The sequence below is a fragment of the Canis lupus genome, chromosome 27, assembly GCF_048164855.1.
Source record: "Canis lupus baileyi chromosome 27, mCanLup2.hap1, whole genome shotgun sequence".
In the NCBI taxonomy this organism is placed as follows: Eukaryota; Metazoa; Chordata; class Mammalia; order Carnivora; family Canidae; genus Canis; species Canis lupus.
Genome location: NC_132864.1, coordinates 12,624,168 through 12,646,351, shown reverse-complemented (window position 1 = coordinate 12,646,351; position 22,184 = coordinate 12,624,168). Strand labels below are relative to the sequence as shown.

The 22,184-nt window shown below is 44.2% G+C and overlaps 2 protein-coding genes across 10 annotated transcripts in view; one reads left to right on the top strand and one right to left on the bottom strand.

Moving 5' to 3' along the window:
* The window catches only part of LOC140619198 (N-lysine methyltransferase KMT5A), a 70,424-nt gene extending 52,540 nt beyond the window's left edge, over positions 1–17,884 (top strand). For 4 of the 5 annotated variants that reach the window (XM_072802209.1, XM_072802212.1, XM_072802211.1 and 1 more), the window contains one exon: positions 16,925–17,884. In XM_072802209.1, coding sequence (XP_072658310.1) covers positions 16,925–17,668 — 744 coding nt within the window. In that variant the 3' untranslated portion in view covers positions 17,669–17,884. Of the gene's footprint in view, positions 1–11,011; positions 11,499–16,924 lie in introns of those variants that run through there. The other variant, XM_072802216.1, reaches the window with a different exon arrangement.
* Positions 17,885–19,946: 2,062 nt separating this feature from the next.
* RILPL1 (Rab interacting lysosomal protein like 1) overlaps positions 19,947–22,184 on the bottom strand; it is a 45,575-nt gene continuing 43,337 nt past the window's right edge. For all 5 annotated transcript variants that reach the window (XM_072802221.1, XM_072802220.1, XM_072802218.1 and 2 more), the window contains one exon: positions 19,947–21,525. Coding sequence is in view for 4 of the 5 variants with exons in the window: in XM_072802218.1 (XP_072658319.1) it covers positions 21,381–21,525 (145 nt within the window). In the remaining variant the exon portion in view is untranslated. The remainder of the gene's footprint in view (positions 21,526–22,184) is intronic.

Sequence of the window (22,184 nt, the reverse complement as noted above, 5' to 3'; positions counted from 1 at the left end):
ACTTTTTGTGTGATGTCAAATTTCACTGGAGGTCGGGGATCAACATCCCCTTTTACAACATATTGTACAGCTAGAAGGCTTGTATAAAAAAAATTATTGAGGTAACTGGATGGCTCAGTCAGTTGGGCATCTGCCTTTGGCTCAGGTTGTGGTTTCGGGGTCCTAGGGTCGAGCCCTGCATCCAGCTCCCTGCTCAGGGGGAGTCTGCTTCTCCCTATCCCTCTGCCTTTCCCCTCCCCGTGCGCGCGCGCTCTCTCTCTCTCTCTCTCAAACAAACAAACAAACAAATAAATAAATAAAATCTTTTAAAAATTGTATCTAATTCAACTTTGGAGGAAATATTTATCAAGGTGCAACAGGAGATATCAGCATCTGGCAGTGCTATTATTTGATAGTCTAGGACTACCAAAGCAAGGGAATCCAAGAATAATTAAGTTTTGTAGGGCTAAAGCAATAGTGGGATAATTCTTCTACCGAAGGTAACTTCATGATAAGCAAATTCTTCCCAGGGGGCCAACATGCCTACTGTCAGACCAATTCTAGCAATTATCATACCTAAGGCCTTTTTGGTTCTATGAGGGACCATCGGTTTTGTGGGCAGGATATAGACAAATGGGATTTTTTTTTTAAGATTTTATTTATTTATTCATGAGAGATAGAGACAGAGAGAGAGAGAGAGAGAGAGAGAGGCAGAGGGAGAAGCAGGCTCCATGCAGGGAGCCCAACATGGGACTCGATCCCAGGACTCCAGGATCATGCCCTGAGTAGAAGGCAGGTGCTAAACCGCTGAGCCACCTGGGAATCCCTGACAAATGGGATTTTATGAATCCTACCATGCATTGTCTAGTGACCCAGGCATTGATAATTTGCATTTGCAAATTAACATTTGAAGGCTAGGCTTTGGTTAGTTAATTTTCCATAGGGGTTACCAATATAGGGAAGATAAATAATGGGGCTGCCACAGATGAACATGTACCCTTCAGAAGCACACCAAGATTGAATTGCTCCCATTTTGTTGTCCAAAGTGGTGCTATTGATGATTGGGAAAGAGGTGGCATGGAGGGAAGATAGGGTTCCTGCAATGTAAGGTTTACTGAGATCACAGTAAGCTAGAACTTAGTATTGGTTTGATTATAGCAAAACCTCTTCCAAGGATTCCAGTGACAGAGCTTTCTATGAATAATTCCTCTGGAGATTATTGGACCCAAGCATTAAGTTTCATTATTTATCTTCTGCTCTGAGATGATCTCGTAGAGGGCAGTGGCATTAGGGGAGGTGGATGAGATATAGTTGCAGCTTGACGGATTATAGCAGTCAGCTAACACAAAGGTGAGATCTACATTTGTAGAAACCACACTAGGTCCCAGGTGGACATATCTTACACAAGAAATGAAATTATGGACATGAATTATTTCAAAATAGGCAAAGGAAGTTAAAGCAAATGAGGTTAGGGTACTTCTGGGGTGGAGGAGCAATGGTGTTTGATTAAAGGCATTGCACGTAATCTTAATCTGTGGGGCTATTGAACAGAGGGGAGGTAAGAGGAAGCATTTTGTATTTGGTGGGAGGGTGTGTTGTGACACACCCAGCAATTCTTTAGTTGGGGGGGGGTGTCTCCTGGGCTATGGCTTGGGACAGTTTAATGGTAGAGCTGATATTCCAATCAGAGGGGGTTCAATGGAACATAGTAGTAAGAATATTGTTAACTGTTTTTTTCATCTTGAATTTGCATAGGAGTTGAGAACAAAGGGTAGAGACTATAGTGTCAAGTCTTATTATTTTTAAAAATATGTTATTTTAAAAAGTAATCTCTAACCCAAGATGGGGCTCAAATTCAGGACCCCAAGATCAAGAGGCACACATTCTACTCACTGAGCCAGCCAGGTACCCTGGTGTCAAGTCTTATTAAAGCCTAAGGGTGGGGGATCCCTGGGTGGCGCAGCGGTTTGGCGCCTGCCTTTGGCCCAGGGCGCGATCCTGGAGACCCGGGATCGAGTCCCACGTCGGGTTCCCGGTGCATGGAGCCTGCTTCTCCCTCTGCCTGTGTCTCTGCCTCTCTCTCTCTCTCTCTCTCTGTGTGACTATCATAAATAAGTAAAAATTAAAAAAAAAAAAAAAAAGCCTAAGGGTGGGCAGCTCGGGTGGCTCAGCAGTTTAGTGCTGCTTTCAGCCCAGGGCATGATCCTAGAGACCGAGGATCAAGTCCCATGTCAGGCTCCCTGGATGGAGCCTGCTTCTCCCTCTGCCTGTGTCTCTGCCTCTCTCTCTGTGTGTCTCTCATGAATAAATAAATAAAGTCTTTTAAAAAAGGGGGGCAGGGGCAGCCCAGGTGGCTCAGCGGTTTAGCGCTGCCTTCAGCTCAGGGTGTGATAGACCCAGGATGGAGTCCCACGTCGGGCTCCCTGCATGGAGCCTGCTTCTCCCTCTCTCTCTCTCTCTCTGTGTCTTTCATGAATAAATAAATAAAATCTTTTTAAAAAATAAAAAAGTCTAAGGCTTAGTAAGGAATTCTTCAGTTAAGAACTCGAACCAAGGGAGCAGGCAGAGATGAATGACTTTGGGCCAATGTTGGGTGGCGACAAAATGAGACAAAAGGAAAAAAATGAGAATTTAAGTAAAAGGAGTGTTCTGATCTGGTCTGGAAACTTCAGTATCAACTGTTGGCTTTGGATGCTGTCTACTTCAGTTCTGGGTCTCCAAAAGGGGAGTGACTCGCCAGTCATTTTCAGTATGTAGAACCCTTTTTTATTTTTATTGATTTATCTTCTTGTAGAACCCTTTTTATTTATTTATTTTTATTTATTTTTATTTTTCAGAATGTGAATCTTTTTTTTTTTTTAAAGATTTTATTTATTTATTCATGATAGTCACAGAGAGAGAGAGAGGCAGAGACACAGGCAGAGGGAGAAGCAGGCTCCATGCACCGGGATGCCCGACGTGGGATTCGATCCCGAGTCTCCAGGATCGCGCCCTGGGCCAAAGGCAGGCGCCAAACCGCTGCGCCACCCAGGGATCCCTGTAGAACCCTTTTTAAATGAGAAACATGAATCCATGCATGAGTGAGCCCCTTGTAGCCTTGCTGCACATGAGGTAGTTAACTATATCTGATAAGATCATTTTCTTTTTGTCTGTAAAGAATCTTTAAGTTGAGGGGCACCTGGGTGGCTCAGTGGTTGAGCATCTGCCTTTGGCTTAGGTCATGATCCCAGGGTCTCCTTCTCCCTCTGCCTGTGTCTCTGCCTCTCTTTGTGTCTCATGAATAAATAAATAAAATCTTTAAAAAAAAAAAAGAATCTTTAAGTGGATATGTCTTCCAGTATATTCAATCTCCTCTTATGGTTGTATTTTCTTCTCCTGGGGCATTATGTTAAAATGAATCTTTAACAAGTTTGGCTTTTCATATATATTTTGTACTGGAGAATTTCTCCTTGTAACAAAGTAGAAGACAAGTGACCCTTGACTAGGTTCATAGGGCACCTGGTGATGATTTTGAAGGGAGACAACTGAGCCTTTCTAGTATAGGCATAGCTCTTAGATTTAAAAGGACAAGCAGTAAGGCTTTGGGCTGGGGTAGACCAAAGGCAGTGGTTGGTTTGGCCAACTGATTTCTGATTATAACATTAGAGTATTCAACTAATCCTGAAGTTGAAGATGGTAGGTGCATGAAAATGTTGAAAGATGGTCAGATTTTGCAGACCTCCCAGACAATTTGTCCAATAAAATGGGTTCCTCAATCACAGTGTAGCTGTCAAGGAATAACCCAATTGGGAGTGATTTTTTTCTAAAAAGTTTTTAGCCACTGCTTTTGCTATTTCCTGCCTGTAAGGAAATGCCTCAGTCCTGTGAGAAAACATACAGATCATTACCATTCAGGAAGCTGGATGAAATCAATGTCAGATGTCAAAAGCCCCATTGGGAAGAGGAACTTGACCTAACACAGCGTGATATGGTTTCCCCGGATTGTGCAAAGGACAAATTGTACATTTTGAAATATTAGTTGGGCAACAGTTGGAGACGGGTTCCAATATTATTGTTGTGCCCATGTGACCATTTTGTTTGTGCTGGATGTGTCATACAGATGAACATTTGTTTGTTTGTTTTTTTTAAGATTTTCTTTATTTATTCATGAGAGACACAGAGACTGAGAGAGAGGCAGAGACACAGGCAGAGGGAGAAGCAGGCTCCATGCAGGGAGCCAGATGTGGGACTCAATCCCAGGTCTCTAGGATCACGCCCTGGGCTGAAGGCGGCACTAAACTGCTGAGCTACCTGGGCTGCCCACAGGTGAACATTTGTGAATCAGAAGTTTGAAGTGTCTTGACGGGATGAGCACTGGGTGTTATTCTGTATGTTGGTAAATTGAACACTAATAAAAAATAAATTTATTAAAAAAAAAAGAAGTTTGAAGTGTCATCTTTGGTGGCCTCATCAGCATAACAGTTGCTCCTGGCTTTGGGGTTATCAAGTTTGAAATGGGCTTGAACTTTTATAACAGTTAAATTGGAGGGAAGAAGAATAGAATCAAGCAGTTTTATTTTTTTATTTTTATTTTTTTTTTTAATTTTTATTTATTTATGATAGTCACACACAGAGAGAGAGAGAGAGAGGTAGAGACATAGGCAGAGGGAGAAGCAGGCTCCATGCACCGGGAGCCCGACGTGGGATTCGATCCCGGGTCTCCAGGATCGCGCCCTGGGCCAAAGGCAGGCGCTAAATCGCTGCGCCACCCAGGGATCCCAGAATCAAGCAGTTTTAATAAATGTTTTTTTTTTTTTAAGATTTTATTTTTAAGTAATCTCTATACCTAAGGTGGGGTTCAAACTTACAACCTGGGGGGACACCTAGGTGGGTCAGTAGTTGAGAGTCTGCCTTTAGCTCAGGGTATGGTCCTGGGATCTGGGATCAAGTCCCATATCAGGCTCCTTGTATGGAGCCTGCTTTACCCTCTGCCTATGTCTCTCCCTCTCTCTCTCTCTCTTTCTGTGTCTTTCATGAATAAATAAATAAAATCTTAAAAAAAAAAAAAAAAGAAATAGGAAGTACCTCTTAAAAGAAAAAAAACTTACAACCTGGAGATCAAGAGTCACATGTTCCACCGACTGAGTTTTATTTATTATCAATTGGCATGCTCTTACTAGAGCATGTAATTAAGCTTTTTGGGACACATGAACCTTTGATAATTTTTTCAGTGGATACTAGAGTGTCCTGCATTGTATTTTTCTTTTTTTTGTTTTTTTGTTTTGTTTTTGTATTTTTCTTGATCATTTAAAAAATATATATTTTACTTATTTGAGAGAGAGTGAACATGAGCAGGGAGGAGGGGCAGAGGGAGAGGGAGAAGCAGACTCCCCACTGAGCAGGGAGCCCCATGGGGGGCTCAATCCCAGGACCCTGAGATTATGACCTGAGCCAAGGGCAGATGCTTCACCGACAGCCACCCAGGTGCCCCTTGATCATCCTTTAGTGATCAATCAGTAAACCAAATAAAGTCTGGATTTTTGAAGGGAATTTTGTGAAAGTCTAACTGAGGGGTAAGTAATAAGACTATCACAAGGATGAACTTGTGCTCAGCTGAGTTTTGTTATTTTTTTAAGATTCTATTTATTTATTCATGAGAGAGACAGAGAGAGAGAGACAGAAACACAGGCAGAGGGAGAAGCAGGCTGTATGCAGAGAGCCCGATGTGGGAGTCGATGTGGGACTCGATCCTGGGACTCCAGAACCACACCCTGGGCTGAAGGCAGGCGCTCAACCACTGAGCCACCCAGGGATCCCTCAGCTGAGTTTTTAAGGAGTAAAGGAAATAAGATAGCAGGATTGAGAGGACTATGAGAGACAGAAGTGTTTGAAGAGGAAGGAAACTGTCATTCAAATTTTGTAAGCCAACTGGCAGATAGGTGTTGGGTGTGGTGGGAGTCTAAGAGTTTTAACAGCATGTGGAACTAATACCTGTAGGGGAGAATCTAGTATTAGTTTTTCGGTGGTAGTAATGAGGATAGAGGCAGATTGATAGGGCGTGGAGTTAGGGAGATACACCTTTGGCCTTGGGGCCTAATGGAAGACTATAATACCCTGTGACTGTTGTAGGCCTCCAAGCCTTTGAGAAAGGATTCCCAGATGGACAAGAAAGAAGGGCAGTTGGTAATTAGGGTGTCCTAGAGTTGTGGAAGAGAGCTGTTTTTTGTTTTTTGTTTTTGTTTTTAAGATATTGAGGTGAGGCACTTGGCTGGCTCCATCAGTTAGTGAGTTCATGATCTCAGGTGGTGAGTTTGAGCTCCATGCTGGGTATAGAGATTATATAAATGAACAAATAATCTTAAAAAACAAAAAAGATATAAAGGCATCTTGGGCCTCCTGAGGCCATGGGATCAGGCCTGGAGTGGAAGGCACATAAAGGTTGAGCTGTGAGGAAATAATTGGGAATGCAAAGGTAATAGTACCCTGCAAGACCCAGAAACCCTGTAATTGTCGTTCAGTCTGAAGGAACTGGGTGAAGGTAGTAATTCTCTCTGGTTCTATTTTTAGCCCATCCAGCAAAAAGTAGCCTAGGAATTTGAAGAACAGAACTGTAATTTATCTTTAGATCTTTGTGTCCTTTGTTGGCTAATTGTTTGAGAAGGCATTTAGCGTCAGTGGGACAAGCCTTAGGGTGGGAGGACACAGTAATAAATCATCTATCTATTGTAAAGTGTAGAAATCCTAGGGAAATCAAGATCTTTTAGGTCAGTATGGAGGGTTTGAGATAAGTAGGACTTTTAGCATATTCCTGAGGTAGGACTATCCAAGTATATTGCTGACTGTTCCGTGTAAAAGTATAAAGATACTGACTTTGGGGGTTGATAGGGATGCTGAAAAAAAGCACTGCATAAGGCAATGACAGAAAAAGTAGTGGTTTCAGCTGGTATATTAGAGGAAGGTATGAGAGTCAGGAACAATAGGGTGGCAGGGTGTGACTGTATTGGTAACTGCCCTAAGGTCACAAAATGCCTTCCTCTATCATGGGGTTTTTTAGCTGGAAAAAAATGGGGTTAATACAAGGATTAGTAGTGAGGATGATCAGTCCTTTGTTGATAAGGTCTTGAATAATAGGAGTTATTCTTTTAATGGACATAGGGCTTAAAAGGTATTATGTAATACTGGGTAAGGCTTTTCTTTAATGGATCAATTTGAATAGCTATTGGGGCAGCCGAGGTTATATGTCCCAAATTGTTGGAGAGGCTGCCCACAATTGATTAGGGAGCATATTTAGGAATGGAGGGCAGTGGACTGCTTGGAGGGCAGTACTGGGCAGATATGGGTAGAATTAGAAATTTTGAAGATTGAGGCAGATGTAACTGCATTTCATTTTTTTGGTGAAAGGAAATATGGGCCTGGGAAGTGTACAAAAAATTTCTTCCTAACAAAAGGGCTGGGGTGGGGGAAGTGTGCCTGGCTGGCTCAGTTGGTAGAGCATGCAACTCTTGATCTTAGGGTCCTGAGTTTGAGCCCCACATTCAGCATGGAGCCTACTTAAAGAATAAAAGAAAATGCTGGGGATGAGGGTACCAATAAAAAGGAATTGTTACCTTGTCGAGTGCCAAGAATGAACTCTAGGGGTTCAGATGATGGGACAGTTGGTGGCTGATAAATGACTCTGATCATGGTTAAGTGCTTTTGTATTCTTGAGGCAAGGGACTGGAAAATAAATCGGGGGTTGAGGATTGAAGAAGTTGCTCCAGTATCTATAAAAATAAAATCATCTTAGGGGTGCCTGGGTGGTTTAGGGTCTGACTCTTGATTTTCATTTAGGTGGTTATCTTGGGGTTGTGGGATTGAGCTCTGCATCAGACTGCTCAGCTTGGAGCCTGCCTGTCCCTCCCTCTTTGCTCCTTCCTCTGCTCGCACTCTCTCTGTCAAATAAATTAAATCTTTAAAAAAGATTTTTAAAAAAATTTATTTGACAGAGAGATAGCAAGCACAAGCAGGGGGAGTGGCAGGGAGAGGTAGAAGCAGGCTTGATCCCAGGACCCTGGGATCATGACCTGAGCCAAGGTAGGTTAAACTGACTGAGCCACTCAGGCGCTCCAAATTAAACTTTTTTTTTTTTTAAAGAATAAAACCATTTTCATTCTAAATTGTTATGGGAGTTTCTCCGTTGGTGTTTGCTAGAATTGAAAAAAATCCCTTTTGTCCTTGGAGCATCTCTAATTGGATAGAGGGATTGTTTTTGAGATTTTTGTTTTTGTTTTTTTAGAGAGTGCACACACATGTACATGCACGTGAGTGGAGCTGAGAGGGCATGCGCAGAAGAGACAATTTCAAGCAGGCTCCAAGGCCCAGCACAGAGCCAGGGACCCTGAGATGACCTGAGCCGAAATCAAGAGTTGGACACTTAATTGCACTGACCAGGTTTCCCAAGATTTTTGTTCTTTTGGAGCTATCTTTTATATTTCAAGCATTTCTTTTTGAAAGATCCAGGGTTTTGTTTTATAATTTTTTTATTATTTATTTATTTATTTATTTATTTATTTATTTATTATTTATTTACAATCCTGAGGTCTTTTATTTTCTTTACAGTTATCATGCCATGAATTCATAGGGAATGGGTTCCAGCAGTTCAGGCTCCTTTCTATTGGTTCTCACAAAGTGTGCTTCTCTGGGTGGGGCAGGCTGGCACTTCAGTTGGACCCAAGTACCTTTCTCTTTGGCTTCCTTCTTTTTCTGATCATTTTCCTTCACACGCTTCAGGAATCTATCTTGGCTCTTTGAGTGTTTAATATGCTCAATGCGGACATTCTCTTGGCAAGAATCTTGCCCTTAACTTGTTTGTTTACAACAATGCCAAAAGCATGCTGAGTAACATTGTAGACCCTTCCAGTTTTGCCATGGTAACATTTGTGGGGCATTCCTTTTTGAACAGTGCCCATTCCAATATCCAATATCACCTTTCTTATAGATTCGCATGTATGTGGCCAAAGGAACAACTCCATGTTTTCTAAAAGGCCTAGAGAACATATAGCGGGTACCTCTCCTCTTTCCCTTTGTGTTGGTCATTTTGGCGAATTACTGGAAGATGGCGGTTCCGTATAATTTTTTTTTAAGTAGGCTCCATGCCCAACATGGGGCTTGAAATCATGACTCTGAGATCTTGAGACCCTAAGATCAGGTGAACTCTCCTGAATTTCAGGTGAACTCTTCTGAATTTTCTTTTGGTTAGGAAAGTCTTTTGCAAGATTTAGAAGTTCTGTTTAGGACCAGAGGATGAAAGAAGGGGGATCAGATTATTGTGATTTGTACCAGTAACTTTGACTTTGAAAGATGCTATGACATTAGTTTCGGGAAGATGGATGGTGGCAGGGCTGAGGAGGAGAAATTTCAGAGGAGAAAAAATGAACTTTGGAAAGATCTCCATATAGCAGAGGAAATAGGGATGCAGTAGGAGACAGAATTGGAAATGGAAGATGTAGAATAATTCTTGATTTGGTGTTGAGTTGTTCTGTTTTCATCTTTCTTTGACTTTTGTATTTTTTTTCTTTTGTGAGGCTATGACTGAGTAGGTTCTTTTTTTTTTTTTTTAATTTTTATTTATTTATGATAGTCACAGAGAGAGAGAGAGGCGCAGAGACACAGGCAGAGGGAGAAGCAGGCTCCATGCACCGGGAGACTGATGTGGGATTCGATCCCGGGTCTCCAGGATCGCGCCCTGGGCCAAAGGCAGGCGCCAAACCGCTGCGCCACCCAGGGATCCCTGAGTAGGTTCTTTTGGGGGCTTCTAAGTACCAATTGAAATAAGCTTCTACTGATTTTGTGAAGTATGATGGCTTCACCTTTCCAATTGTGCTCTTAAATATACCAATTTAGGGATATCAAAGGTGCCCCAATGAGGCCAGTGAAGTTTTAAAAGATCTTTAGTGATTTGAACCCAGGTTGAGGAAGCATACAACTCCCTGGGCCATTTTTTATTTTCTTATTAGGATTTTATGTATCTGTTTAGAGAGGGAGCAAGCACAAGTGAGGGAGGGCAAAGGGAGACGGAGAGAAGCAGACTTCCACTGACCCAGGAGCCCGTCACAGGGCTCCCTCTCACAACCCTGAGATCATGACCTGAGCTGCAATCAGACCCTTGGCCACCCTGGTGCCCCTGGGCCAATTTTTAATCTGTACAACCAGCAGGCTGATCATCAAGAGCTCTTTGAGACAATGGTATCCATTCTGTATTGGAGGAATCCCCTGAACTGATATCGGTTCTGAAGTGAGGAAATCTCCTCCTTTCCCAAAATCTCAGGGTGCCTGACTGGTTCAGTTCATGCAGCAGGAGACTCCTGATCTCAGGGTCATGAGTTCGAGCCCCACCTTAGGTGTAGAGATTACTTAAAAGGGGGGAGGGCGGCAGAAAGAAAAGTCTCCTGAGCTATACCGAGGTGGGAGGTTGGGGATGTGAGAGGACCATGCCTGTCACCACCACCCCCAGTTATAGGAGCAGCCCTAAGAGAAGCAACACGGGGCTGCAGTGCTCACTTGGGCAGGTCCAGAGGTCCACGGGAGGTGCCTAAGGTGGCTTCACATCTTTTCTTTGGCTGCTCCAAACTGCTAAGGAAAAACCTCAGAAGCGTGCCTATGAGCGAGGAAAAAAACAACTATTTAGGTGTGAGGCACAATCCAATTCAGTTGTGTGCCCCTCCCCAGACGTGTTTTTATTTTTGAAAAGATTTTATCTATTCTCTAGAGACACAGAGAGGCAGAGACACAGGCAGAGGGAGAAGCAGGCTCCATGCACCGAGTCCGATGTGGGACTGGATCCCAGGCTCCCGGGATCACGCCCTGAGCAGAAGGCAGATGCTCAACCACTGAGCCCCCCCGGGGATCCCCCAGAGGTGTTTTTAAAGCTTGTTTACCCCAGCGAGGGAGAACTTTCATCTGGCATGGGCTGCGGGGTGGTCGGTTGACCTCTTTAGGTCAAGTCTGTGAGGCGGCGTGTTCATTCCAAGAGGCGGCTGCCCTTCCGCGAACTCCACAAAATGGTGGCTGACGCAAGATGGAGTCAGGGTTGTCAACCCTTCCTGGCTCCCTCCTCTTCAGTGTGAACTGGCTCACGCACCCTCTGCAGACACTTCAATACAAGCCGATTCCCAAAGTGAGTCTGAGAACCGACACTCCCACAGCGCTGACACATCCCTTCGCTCGGGAGGGTGATTCGGCTCCTCCCAGAGCACTAACCGCACATTCGATAGTCTTTCAACTCAATCGTTCAATTTAGGAGTTTGTCTTCGTGCAAAAAGTTAGAAAAGCTAAAAGCTCATGCTCTTCGGAGAGGACATACCCTGGAGGTTCAATACACATGGATTACTTTTTTTTTTAAGTTAAAAAAAAAAAAAAACAAAAACCCAAACCACTGCTCGCGGCGAATCTGCTTCCTCCAATGTAAAGGGCTACTCAGGCGGGCGCGAGGAATCTCCCGGCGCTTCAAGTCCGGGGAGTCCGCTGGCCTCTGTGGAAAGGGAAGCCCGACCATTGCCGAGGTGAGTGGCAGCAGCTTGGCGCCGGCAAGGCCCACTCCGGCGGGAAGGACGAGGGAATTGGGCCGGGACCCTGCGTCCACTCGTGTAAGGGCCGCCATGTTGACGCCTGGCAAAGGGGGAGCCCTTGGGGGATTTGTTGCGGACAGCGGGGGCGATAGCTCGGTGGAATTAGGGCCCCTTCTCCCCCCAGAGGGTGAGAGGTCGGGGGGTGGGCAGCCTCCAGGGCCATCGGTCAAAGCTGGGGTGCTGCGGGGCTACTGGCAATGTGGGCTCTTCTACCCAGACTTCCGGCTTCGCGGCCGCGGGGCCACTGCGCATGCTCGGGAGGCTTCGGCGGGTCTGATTTCGGTCCTATTTCCCTTTTGCGGGCGAAGCGCGGGAATATTCTAAATTCCGGGGATTCAGTAAGAGGGGGGCATGTTTTCTTGGATGGTTTCTTAATAGCTGATCTGTATAATAACTTATAAAGCACTTTCACGGACACTGTCTTATCTAATCTTTTTTTATGATTTTTAAAAAGATTCATTTATTCATTAGAGACACAGGGAGAGAGAGGCAGAGACACAGGCGGAGGGAGAAGCAGGCTCCACGCAGGGAGCCCGACGCGGGACTCGATCCCGGACTCCGGGATAACGACCCCAGCGGAAGGCAGATGCTCAACCGCTGAGCACCCCGGCGTCCCTGTCTTAATTTTAACAAAAACCTAGTGAAGTGGCAGGTAGTTACATTTTACAGATGGTTTAAATTTTGCCAGGAGAGGACTAGGTCTTAAACCTGGTGTTCTGCCTCCAGGTCCTGTGTTCTCCTGCGCTTTCCACACTTTTTTCTTTAAGGATTAATTGTTCCATTCCCCCACCATTCATCTCTCATATCTCATCCTCATGTATGAAATAATGATACGAATCTAAAAAATCCAAAGAAATTGTAGGAAATCTCAACATAATTCTGCAATGGGAAGAATACTGTGAATGATGAATGAGAAGCTGTGATGCCTGCTGCTGCTCTCTTGGCATTTAGTTTAAGAGTTTTTTTTCCCCCCTTGGCATTTATTATTGAAAGGATACCACCAATGAGGAGAAACAAAATTCAGATTATCCCTTAGTAATTCCCTTCAGATTTTTAAAAAGATCTCTTCAAATTTTTAAACAAGATTTTATTTGTTTATTTAGAGAGACAGATAATGACAGAGATCAAGAGTGAGGAGGAGAGGGAGAAACAGGCTCCTGGCTGAGCATGGAGCCCAATGAAGGGCTCCATCCCAGGACCCAGGGATCATGACCTGAGCAGAAGGCAAATGGTTAACCAACTGAGCCACCCAGGCATCCCTAAAGATTTTATTTATTTCATAGAGCAAGCGAGAGAAAGAGTAGTGGGGAGGAACAGAGGGAGAGAAAGAAGCAGACTCCCCGCTGATCAGGAAGCTTGATGCCCAATGCCCCAGATCATTATTTGAGCTGAAGGCAGATGCTCAACTGAGCCAACCATGCTCTCTGTATAATGTCAGTTTTATTTGATGGATCTTTTTTTTTTTTTATAAATTTATTTATTTATGATAGTCACACAGAGAGAGGGAGAGAGAGGCAGAGACACAGGCAGAGGGAGAAGCAGGCTCCATGCACCGGGAGCCCGACGTGGGATTCGATCCCGGGTCTCCAGGATCACGCCCTGGGCCAAAGGCAGGCGCCAAACCGCTGCGCCACCCAGGGATCCCCATATTTGATGGATCTTTTATGACCTGTTCTTGTTGACTGGGGAAGGGATTCTTTCCTCAGCCTCAAAAACCCAGACTCCTTGTAGGATTTTGTTTTTTGCTCTTCCCATCTCCAAAGTTTCATATTTTATGACAGCCATCTAAGGAAATACTGTAGTTAAGAGCTCAAGTTCTGGAGTGGTAAAAGCCCTTGAATGTGACTACCTGGCAGGGCTACTTGTGATTTGCAGCAAAAGAAAGTTTTGTGTATCTCCCTCCTCATCTGAAATGGCACTGATTGTAGAACCTATGTCCCAACAGTGCTGTGAGGTGAGGGTGTTACAGGATTTTTTTTTCTCTGTTGGTGCGGAGAGCTCTTGGTCACACTCCTTTGAAGAATGAAGAGGTTAGAGCAGACAAAGTCGTGGGCGGCAAAGCAAGGTTTATTGAGCGAAAGCAAAGTGATAGTACAAAGCTCCCAAGAAGGGGCCGGAGAGGTTGCCACCAGAGTTCCTAAGTCTAGGGGGTTTTATGGGCTTGTTAGCTGGCTGTTTTAATCTGATTAACCCTCCCTGCGCCTGTCATACAGTTGGGTTTTTGTCATCTATCACTTGGTGGAAAGCTCCTTCCAGGGTAGTATAAAATCCTTTGAAGGGTGGTTTCCTCTTAGGGTAGGGCCCCTTGTCCCTGCCTGCCTTCTAGCTATCCTTCATCAAGAGGAGTTAAGTGCTTAGCATAGTGGCAGGCACCCCCTAAGTCTTCAGTACAAGTTAACTATAATTATCATGGTCCTCATGTTTGTGGGTTTTTGTGTTCCCCCTGGCAGCCCTGTGATGGAGGATAGGGAGTGCGGTCTGGAATGTTAGGGCCAATAAGGATGGAATTGTTAGACCATACTAGAGCAGGAAGAGAGTCAAACAATGTAGTGTGCATTCTCTCTCTCTCTCTCTCTCTCTCTCTCACTCTCTCTCTTTTTCACGTGGACAAATTCCATGAAAGAGAAGAGATACAAAGTGAGTTAGAGACAGCACCCAGACAGGACTGAAATCCTCTCTTGTCTTGTTTCTCCAGCTGTTATTAGAGTTGCTGGTTAACAAAGACAGGCATAGATGCCCTCCTTTTACAGGGTAGTGGCAGACAGTATCGGTGTGCCCAAGATTGTGAATCCGAGAAACCACGAAGGAGCCCACACTGATGCAAGCACACGAGTGTTGATTAGCAAGCTCGAGCTTGGGTCCAAGTGTACCGGACACAGCGGAGGAGGGACTTGGACCCCGAAGTGGGTTACAGCTGGGTTTTTTATAGGCTAGTCTAGAGGATTTTCAGAAGGGGTGGAGGAATTTTTCAAGTTCTGTTTACATTCTGATATGGGGGTTTCAAGGGCATTGAGCTCTGTTCTCATTCTAATATGGGACTTTCTACCACAGGTGGGCTCTGTTGCCTTTCTGATACCAGATTCTCTGCCTAGGGCAATTCTGAGCTCTGTTGTCTTTCTGATATGGGATTCCCTGCCGAGGACATTCTGCAGTTTTTCCTATAAAGTTCAGCTCTTATTCACAGGGGCCTAAGATGGCTGTACTTGTGCTAATGCTAAACTTTAGGTGGGATGGCCTTGATTTTTCTCAAGGCCTCTGCAAGTATAAAGTTGTTTTGCCTATCAGTTTGCAATGAAGTCATCCTTTTTGTCTGATTTGGAACAAAGAACTTCACTAACTTTTGATTGGAGTTGGTTTAGTTCCTCAGTATTTATCAGGAAGTATCCCAGAATCTGGAGATACAGTAAAGCATACACTAGACTGAAGAGTGTTTACTGTGTGTTCGGGGAAAATGAGATTGGTATTACAGAAGCCATGAAGCTGTGAGGTGTAGGACAGATTAATTTGCTTCACAGGGAGGTTGGAAGCTGGGCTTGGAAGGACCAATAGAATTTCCATACGTGGAGATGTGGAAAGGAAGAGGCTGTTCCCAGGAGAGGAAATCGCACAGGGCAAGAACCAGAGCTGGGGAATTAGGGCACATTTAAGGAATGAGAAGCAATCCTGGGTAAAACAGATTTTGCAATGGCATGTGGTAAGAGGCTAAGTGATGCTCAAAAGGTCTTGAGTGCAGTGCTGTTGACTTTGGATTTTATTGTTTTGGTGTTTTTATTGGGAATATAATTTCACAGTTTATCCCATAAATAATCACTCCTCCTACATAACCCATCAACTGAAGAAAAACGAAAGCAAAAAGATCCTTGAGGAAAATATGAGTAAGAGGGTAATTACAGATATTTTAATATCATGGAAAGATGTAATGAATGAGAGTACTATATAAATTGTTCAGAGCCCTGGTTTGTTAATTAATTAAAGTAAGCTCTATACCCAACGTGGGGCTTGAACTCATGAGCCCTAGATCAGGAGTCGTATGCTTTGACTGAGCTAGCCAATCATCTGGAGTCCTGGTTTTAAGGTAACATATTTTGATATTGGCTGTAAATTTTGCAGAGATGGTCACGTGAGCATTACCAGTGTCTGAAATGTTGGCAGACACTATTCTAGCAGAGTCACCAGAATGTGAATCAATTACCATGTTAACTGCCTCTCCTCTCAGTTTAAACTTTCCCACCCTCTTTAAAAAAAATTATCCTGTATCAGAACAAACGACAGTTGGAGGAGTATGCTTGTGGGATAAAATTGCCATTGCAATCAGTTCCCATGCCATAAGGCACAAACAGATTATCAGCCAGGGGATTGAGAAAAAAATCTCATATTCCTTTTGAATCAAAGAGCCTGCTGCTGCTGGGTCACTGTAGTTTTAGCTTTGCTACCTATGCAAAATACTACATCAAAAACGCCATTTTCGGGATCCCTGGGTGGCGCAGCGGTTTAGCACCTTCCTTTGGCCCAGGGCGCGATCCTGGAGACTCGGGATCGAATCCCACATCGGGCTCCCGGTGCTTGGAGCCTGCTTCTCCCTCTGCCTGTGTCTCTGCCTCTCTCTCTCTCTTTCTGTGACTATCATAAATAAATAAATAAATAAATAAATAAATAAATAAATAAATAAATAAATAAAATTTTTAAAAAAACACCATTTTCCCTTGTAGTTTTGTTTTGCTAAAAAAAATCCTTATCTTTCTTATCTTTTAATAATGCATACCAAAACATTTACAGATGAGCATGTAATAATATCCAGAATTTCCTGCAAAGTAATCTAGGAGTGAGGATGTGAGTGGGCACCGATGAAACAAGACTAGCTACATGTTGGTCAGTCAGGTGATGAGTCTGTGGAAGGTTATGCCATTCTCTACATGGTACATGTTTGAGGTTCTTGGTAGTAAAGAGTTTTTAAAAACACCAATTTTCATAGCAGTTCCGAGGCTTGTCTTCCTATGACCATTTTAAAGTCTGAAAGGTGAGCCTGGATTCTGATCCATGTTGCCACATTTTAATGTGGTTGGTAAGTGTCCTGATGGGACTAAATTGGATGATACACAGATGGATCAAACCCAGCAAATTGCCTTGTGCTTCTTCCCGGGATGGAGGGTTGAGCAGTGCGTGACAACATCTTGGAGCCCCACTGTCTGGCTTTGATATTGTCCCACCCACTTTGTAGCTGGAAGGCCTCATGCTCTAGGTCCTTTCTTCCCTATTGAAGAAAGAGTGAATAATAGCATCTATTTCTCAGGGTTATTTTAAGGATTAAATGAGTAGCTCACAGTAGGTGCTACATAAAGGTTTGCTGTGATCCTTCCTAGAACATGAACGATTGGATGCCCATCGCCAAGGAGTATGACCCCCTTAAAGCTGGCAGCATTGATGGCACTGATGAAGATCCACACGATCGTGCTGTCTGGAGGGCAATGTTGGCCCGATACACTCCCAACAAGGGCGTCACAGGAGACCCCCTCCTCACCCTGTTTGTGGCAAGACTAAACTTGCAGACCAAGGAGGAGAAGTTAAAGGAAGTATTTTCTCGCTACGGGGACATCAGGAGGCTTCGGCTGGTGAGGGACTTGGTCACGGGTCTTTCAAAGGGCTATGCCTTCATTGAATACAAAGAGGAGCGTTCTCTGATCAAAGCGTACCGAGATGCAGACGGCCTGGTGATTGACCAGCATGAGATATTTGTGGACTATGAACTGGAAAGGACCCTCAAAGGGTGGATCCCTCGGAGACTTGGAGGAGGTCTGGGAGGGAAAAAGGAATCTGGGCAGCTGAGGTTTGGGGGGCGTGACCGGCCTTTTCGAAAACCCATTAATTTGCCAATTATTAAAAACGATCAATACAGAGAGGGAAAACGGGAAAAGCGGGAGCGATCTCGGTCTCGAGAAAGACACTGGGACTCTCGGACGAGGGACCGAGACCATGATCGTAACCGGGAAAAGAGATGGCAGGAGAGAGAGCCAAGCAGGGTGTGGCTAGAAAGTGACTGGGAGAGAGAGAGGGACTTCAGAGATGACCGAGCCAAGGGGAGGGAGAAGAGGGACCGAAGTAAATAGAGGCTCACCAGCATCGCCAGAACCCAGACCCAGCATAAACAGAAGCACAGAGATCTGTGTTGCTTTTATATAGTATGTATGTCCAGTGCTTGAGTAAAGCTTGCTAATGGTGGTGGGGTCTGGAGTAAGTTTTCTTTCCGATCTGGAACCCAGGTTCCAGCTGAACATGATATTATGAACTTTATCTCTCATTATTTAATAAACTTGAGAAACAGTTTTGTCTTTGCCAGCATCTACACAGAAGGGCAGGTAGCAGTAGAGAATTTGTTTTTGCAATTTTGATTTTCTCCTGCCTGTTGGAATTGACCATTTGGGGGGCTTGGCAAAATGAAGTGATGACCGAAAATCATTTGCAATACTCTCAGACTCTTGGGAACCTGAATATGGCCAGAGTAAGCTGTATCTTTTCCATCTTTATAGTGTAAAGGCTTGGCAAACTGAAATAAAAATGATATAGGGCAGTGAATTCAGGGATAATGTTCAGAACTTCATAGCAAAGCCAGTGTGTGCAGTAGCCTGGGTCAGCAACCAGCTATTCTCAAACAAATGTAACTCCATTCTTGAGCCAAATGCTGATTGCCTTTTTTTCCTCCCTGTTTTTGGCAGGGAGGCTGGCATTTAAAGTGAAAAACCAGGGATGCCTGGGTGGCTCAGTGGTTGAGCGTCTGCCTTCGGCTTAGGGCGTGATCCCGGGTCCAGGGATTGAGTCTTGCATCAGGCTCCATGCAGGGAGCTCCCTCTGCCTGTGTCTCTGCCTCTTTCTCTGTCTCTCTCATGAATAAATAAATAAAATCTTAAAAAAAAAAAAAAGAAAATGAAAAACCAAAGTTGCAGGGCTCTAAGGCTCTGGTCTGTGAAGCTCTAAAGAAGTGATCATGAAACGGCGAGAAATCAATGAAAGAGGCTTCAATGTGGTTCTGATGGATTGATTTGTCTTCTCCCTCTTGGACATCCGGCCTCCCACTTGTTGGAGGGCTGGATATATTGACGTTAACTTTTAAGGGCTTTGAAAAGTACCATGTTGTTCCCAGGATTTTCACCAAAGTGACACTTAGCATTTTTGTTTTATTAATGGCTGTATCTTTGTAAGCTCAGCTTCTTTAAAATTCAAGATGTTTCATGCAAAGTAAATGATTTAGTATCAAGACTCAACACATTCACGACCAGGTTTTTGCATTTGGGGTATGAATCTCATTATGTAGGGAATCTGTTCTATTTTAAAACTATTAGGGCAGTTTTAGAAAAATAGGTTCTTTCCTTTGTAAAAAAAATTTTTTTTTAAGATTTTATTTATTCATGAGAGACACAGACTGAGGGAGAGGCAGAGACACAGGCAGAGGGAGAAGCAGGCTCCATGCAGGGAGCCCAATGCGGGACTTGATCCTAGGACGCCAGGATCACGCCCTGGGCCATAGGCAGGCACTAAACCACTCAGCCACCCAGGGATTCCCCCCTCTGTAAATTCCTAGCGCAGAATTTTACCATCTCCTATGTCTCAGAAAACAGCCATGCAGGTGTACACTCTTCTGACTTCATTCAGGTTTTGCAAAGTGCTCCGTTACGACACCAAAAGTGTGTTATGGGCTAGAGTTGGCAGGTACTTCAGCTAAACAAGCTCTCCACATTAGGGAAGCTTGTGTTGTGAGACAACAGCAGAAAAAAGAAATCCAGTCATGGTGTTTACATTATCCACGCTAGTGGTTAACCCTGGGTACCAGAACATAGATGGATTAAACAAATATGCAAACACAGATCCCATCCTTGACTTTGAAGCTTCACATTGTATGGACCCTGGTAACTAAGCAAAACAAAAAAGTTGGTGTAAAGCCCCCACAGCAGGGACCTTAGCAGTAGCTACATGACAAAGGCATAAACCCTATCACCTGGCAATTCTAGTTTATTCTGCAGACTGACATGTGTGAAAGTGTACAGTGCTGTTTTAGACAGTAAAAGACTGGAAAGGAAGTTGACAGTGTAACTGTCAACATGAACAAATTATGTATCTACATGGTACACCAGGGGTCCTCAATCTTGCACTATTACATCTGGTGCTGGGAGACTGTGATGGGGGCACTGTTCTGAGCGCTGTGGGATGTTGAGCAGCATCCCTGGAGCCGACCCACTGGATGACAGCAGTTGTGACAACCAAAACACCAAAAATATTTCCAGACATTGCCAAATGTCCCTGGGGGACATTGAGACCCACTGTCTTATGTACTGATGTGGAGTCATCATCTCCAGGGTATTCTAAGAAAAGAAAGGTACAGAATAGCACATATATAGTATGCTGCCATTTATGAAAAAAAAGGAAAAAATATATTTTGTTACATAACTGCATGTATATTTATAAGCTCTTTGAAGACATTCAAGAAACTGGCAACATTGGTTAATCCTGAGAAGGCAACTAAAAGTGGCCAGGGGGAGTGGGATTCCTCAATACACTTGCTTTTATACTCTGAGAATCAACTGATAATTCTTGTGGGCAGTCAGGTTTGAGAACCACAGTGCATAAGCAACATTATCCTGTCTGATCATTCTTTTCTGCAATCTGGAAACAGAGTCCCCATATACTGTAAACCAACCTGATGGTTTCTTAGCAAACCATAGCAGAATGTGTAGTGGACTCATCAGATGTTACTTGAGTGTTCTGCTAGCAAATGCTACCTCTCTCAATCTGTCAGCACCCAGCCTGTGCCCTGAGGTGTCCTCTGCGGGCAGAGAGAAAGACAGTGCTATTGGGCAAAATCTCAGCTCACCAGATACAGGTTTCTGCCCCTCTCTGTGTCACCACATCCCTATGAGTCAGCCAGACATGCGGTCCCCAAGCAATCTCTTCACCCACTGCCTTCACGCTGGTGAGCCTATCCCCCCCCCCCCCGCCCTTTTCAAATCTGCTCTGGTACATTGGTCTTCTTTATAGGAGACTGTTTGATGTATTTAAAGATAAAGAAAGAAGCTGAGGGGGAAAAAATACAAACAAGAAATGAAAAGGGTTGCAATGTCTCATCCTTAGCAACTTTGTTTGGTTAGTACTGCATAACTCACAGCCGATTCCAAGGCACTCGTTACATGCTCTAGGCAATATCAGTAACAAGGTGCAAAAGAGAACCACTGGCTCTTGCAAAGTCATCTCCAGTTTCTGGGTTAGGAGGACCATATTTTCTGTTGCCTCACATCTAAGTGGGGCCAGCTTGTCTGGTGACTTTGGAGGCTTATCCTGCTTATCTAATGGATGCATCCTATGTACTGAGCTACCACCACAACAATTTCATGAGAGATATAAGGAAAATCTACTGCTTCCTGCCTCCCACTTCAGTACGACAAATGTGTTAATAAAACCCCTACACGGAATTTCATACAAAGTAAGTCAAACAGTAATTATAGTGGCATGTGATGTATTTGGCTTAAAGAAGCTTGTGTTACTGAAGTTAATGCAAAAGTCTGGCCTCTGCTCATGGTGTTATTAAATATATATCCTAAGGGATCAGTCATCTATTATAAACGGTCATAGCCCTGGGTATAAATAAACATTTCTTTAGAGTTTGGCATCAGTTTTTCAGTGTGCTTCCTCAAAGCAGTTTGTTTGAGGGATCAGTTCTAGGGGTGCATCTGAACCGAGAGGTGTGCAAGGTAGCAACACCTGAAGCTGCCAGGTCCCACTGCTGGCGCTGGCGGTGGATAATTCAGGTCCCAGGGTGGAGGCGGGCTGTGGTCACAGGTGCTGCAGGGCTTCCTGTCCTTGCTCCGTGTAACTGTCATCACGGTGGGAGTTGGCCCACTGGCCAAACGACTCCTGGATGTGCACGTTCCTCTGCGTGTTGGCCAGACGCTTCTTATCTCGGGAGAAGAAGCTAAACCTTTTGGAAGGGAGAGAAGGAAATGAAAGCCAGCCCTCTGTGCACTTTAAAGATTTTTTTTGCAATGCCAGGACAGACAGCAGCAAATGTAGAAGGAAGCAAATCAATTCAAGGTGTGAAAGAAAAAGTGGGGGTGCAAGTCAAAGTTATTTGAGAAAGCAGCAGGGGATTCTGCATGTCATTGTCACCAAACCTGGGAGGTGATACAGTGTGAAAAGGGCATGTACATATGTGATGTGTGATGCATCTCATCTCTTGGTTAAGCACTGGTGACAGTCTCTTCCCATTATCAGTGGAAATAAAAACCAACTAGAGGGGCACCTGGGTGGCTCAGTGGTTGAGTATCTGCCCTTGACTCAGGGCGTGATCCCAGGGTCCTGGGATCGAGTCCTACATCAGGCTCCCCTTGGGGAGCCTGCTTCTCTTTCTACCTGTGTCTCTCATGAATTAAAAACAAAACAAAACAAAAAACAACCCGACTAGAAATACACATCTGGAGTTTTTCTACCCTAATGATGCAGAGAAGGTAATAACTGAAAGCCACACAGAGTTTAAGATGATTCTGACATAAAGAGATGGATGTTTTTAATTTACGTTATGTAATGTGAATCAGGAAAGTACATATGCAGCACATCAAAGCCCAGATTTCATGGATATTA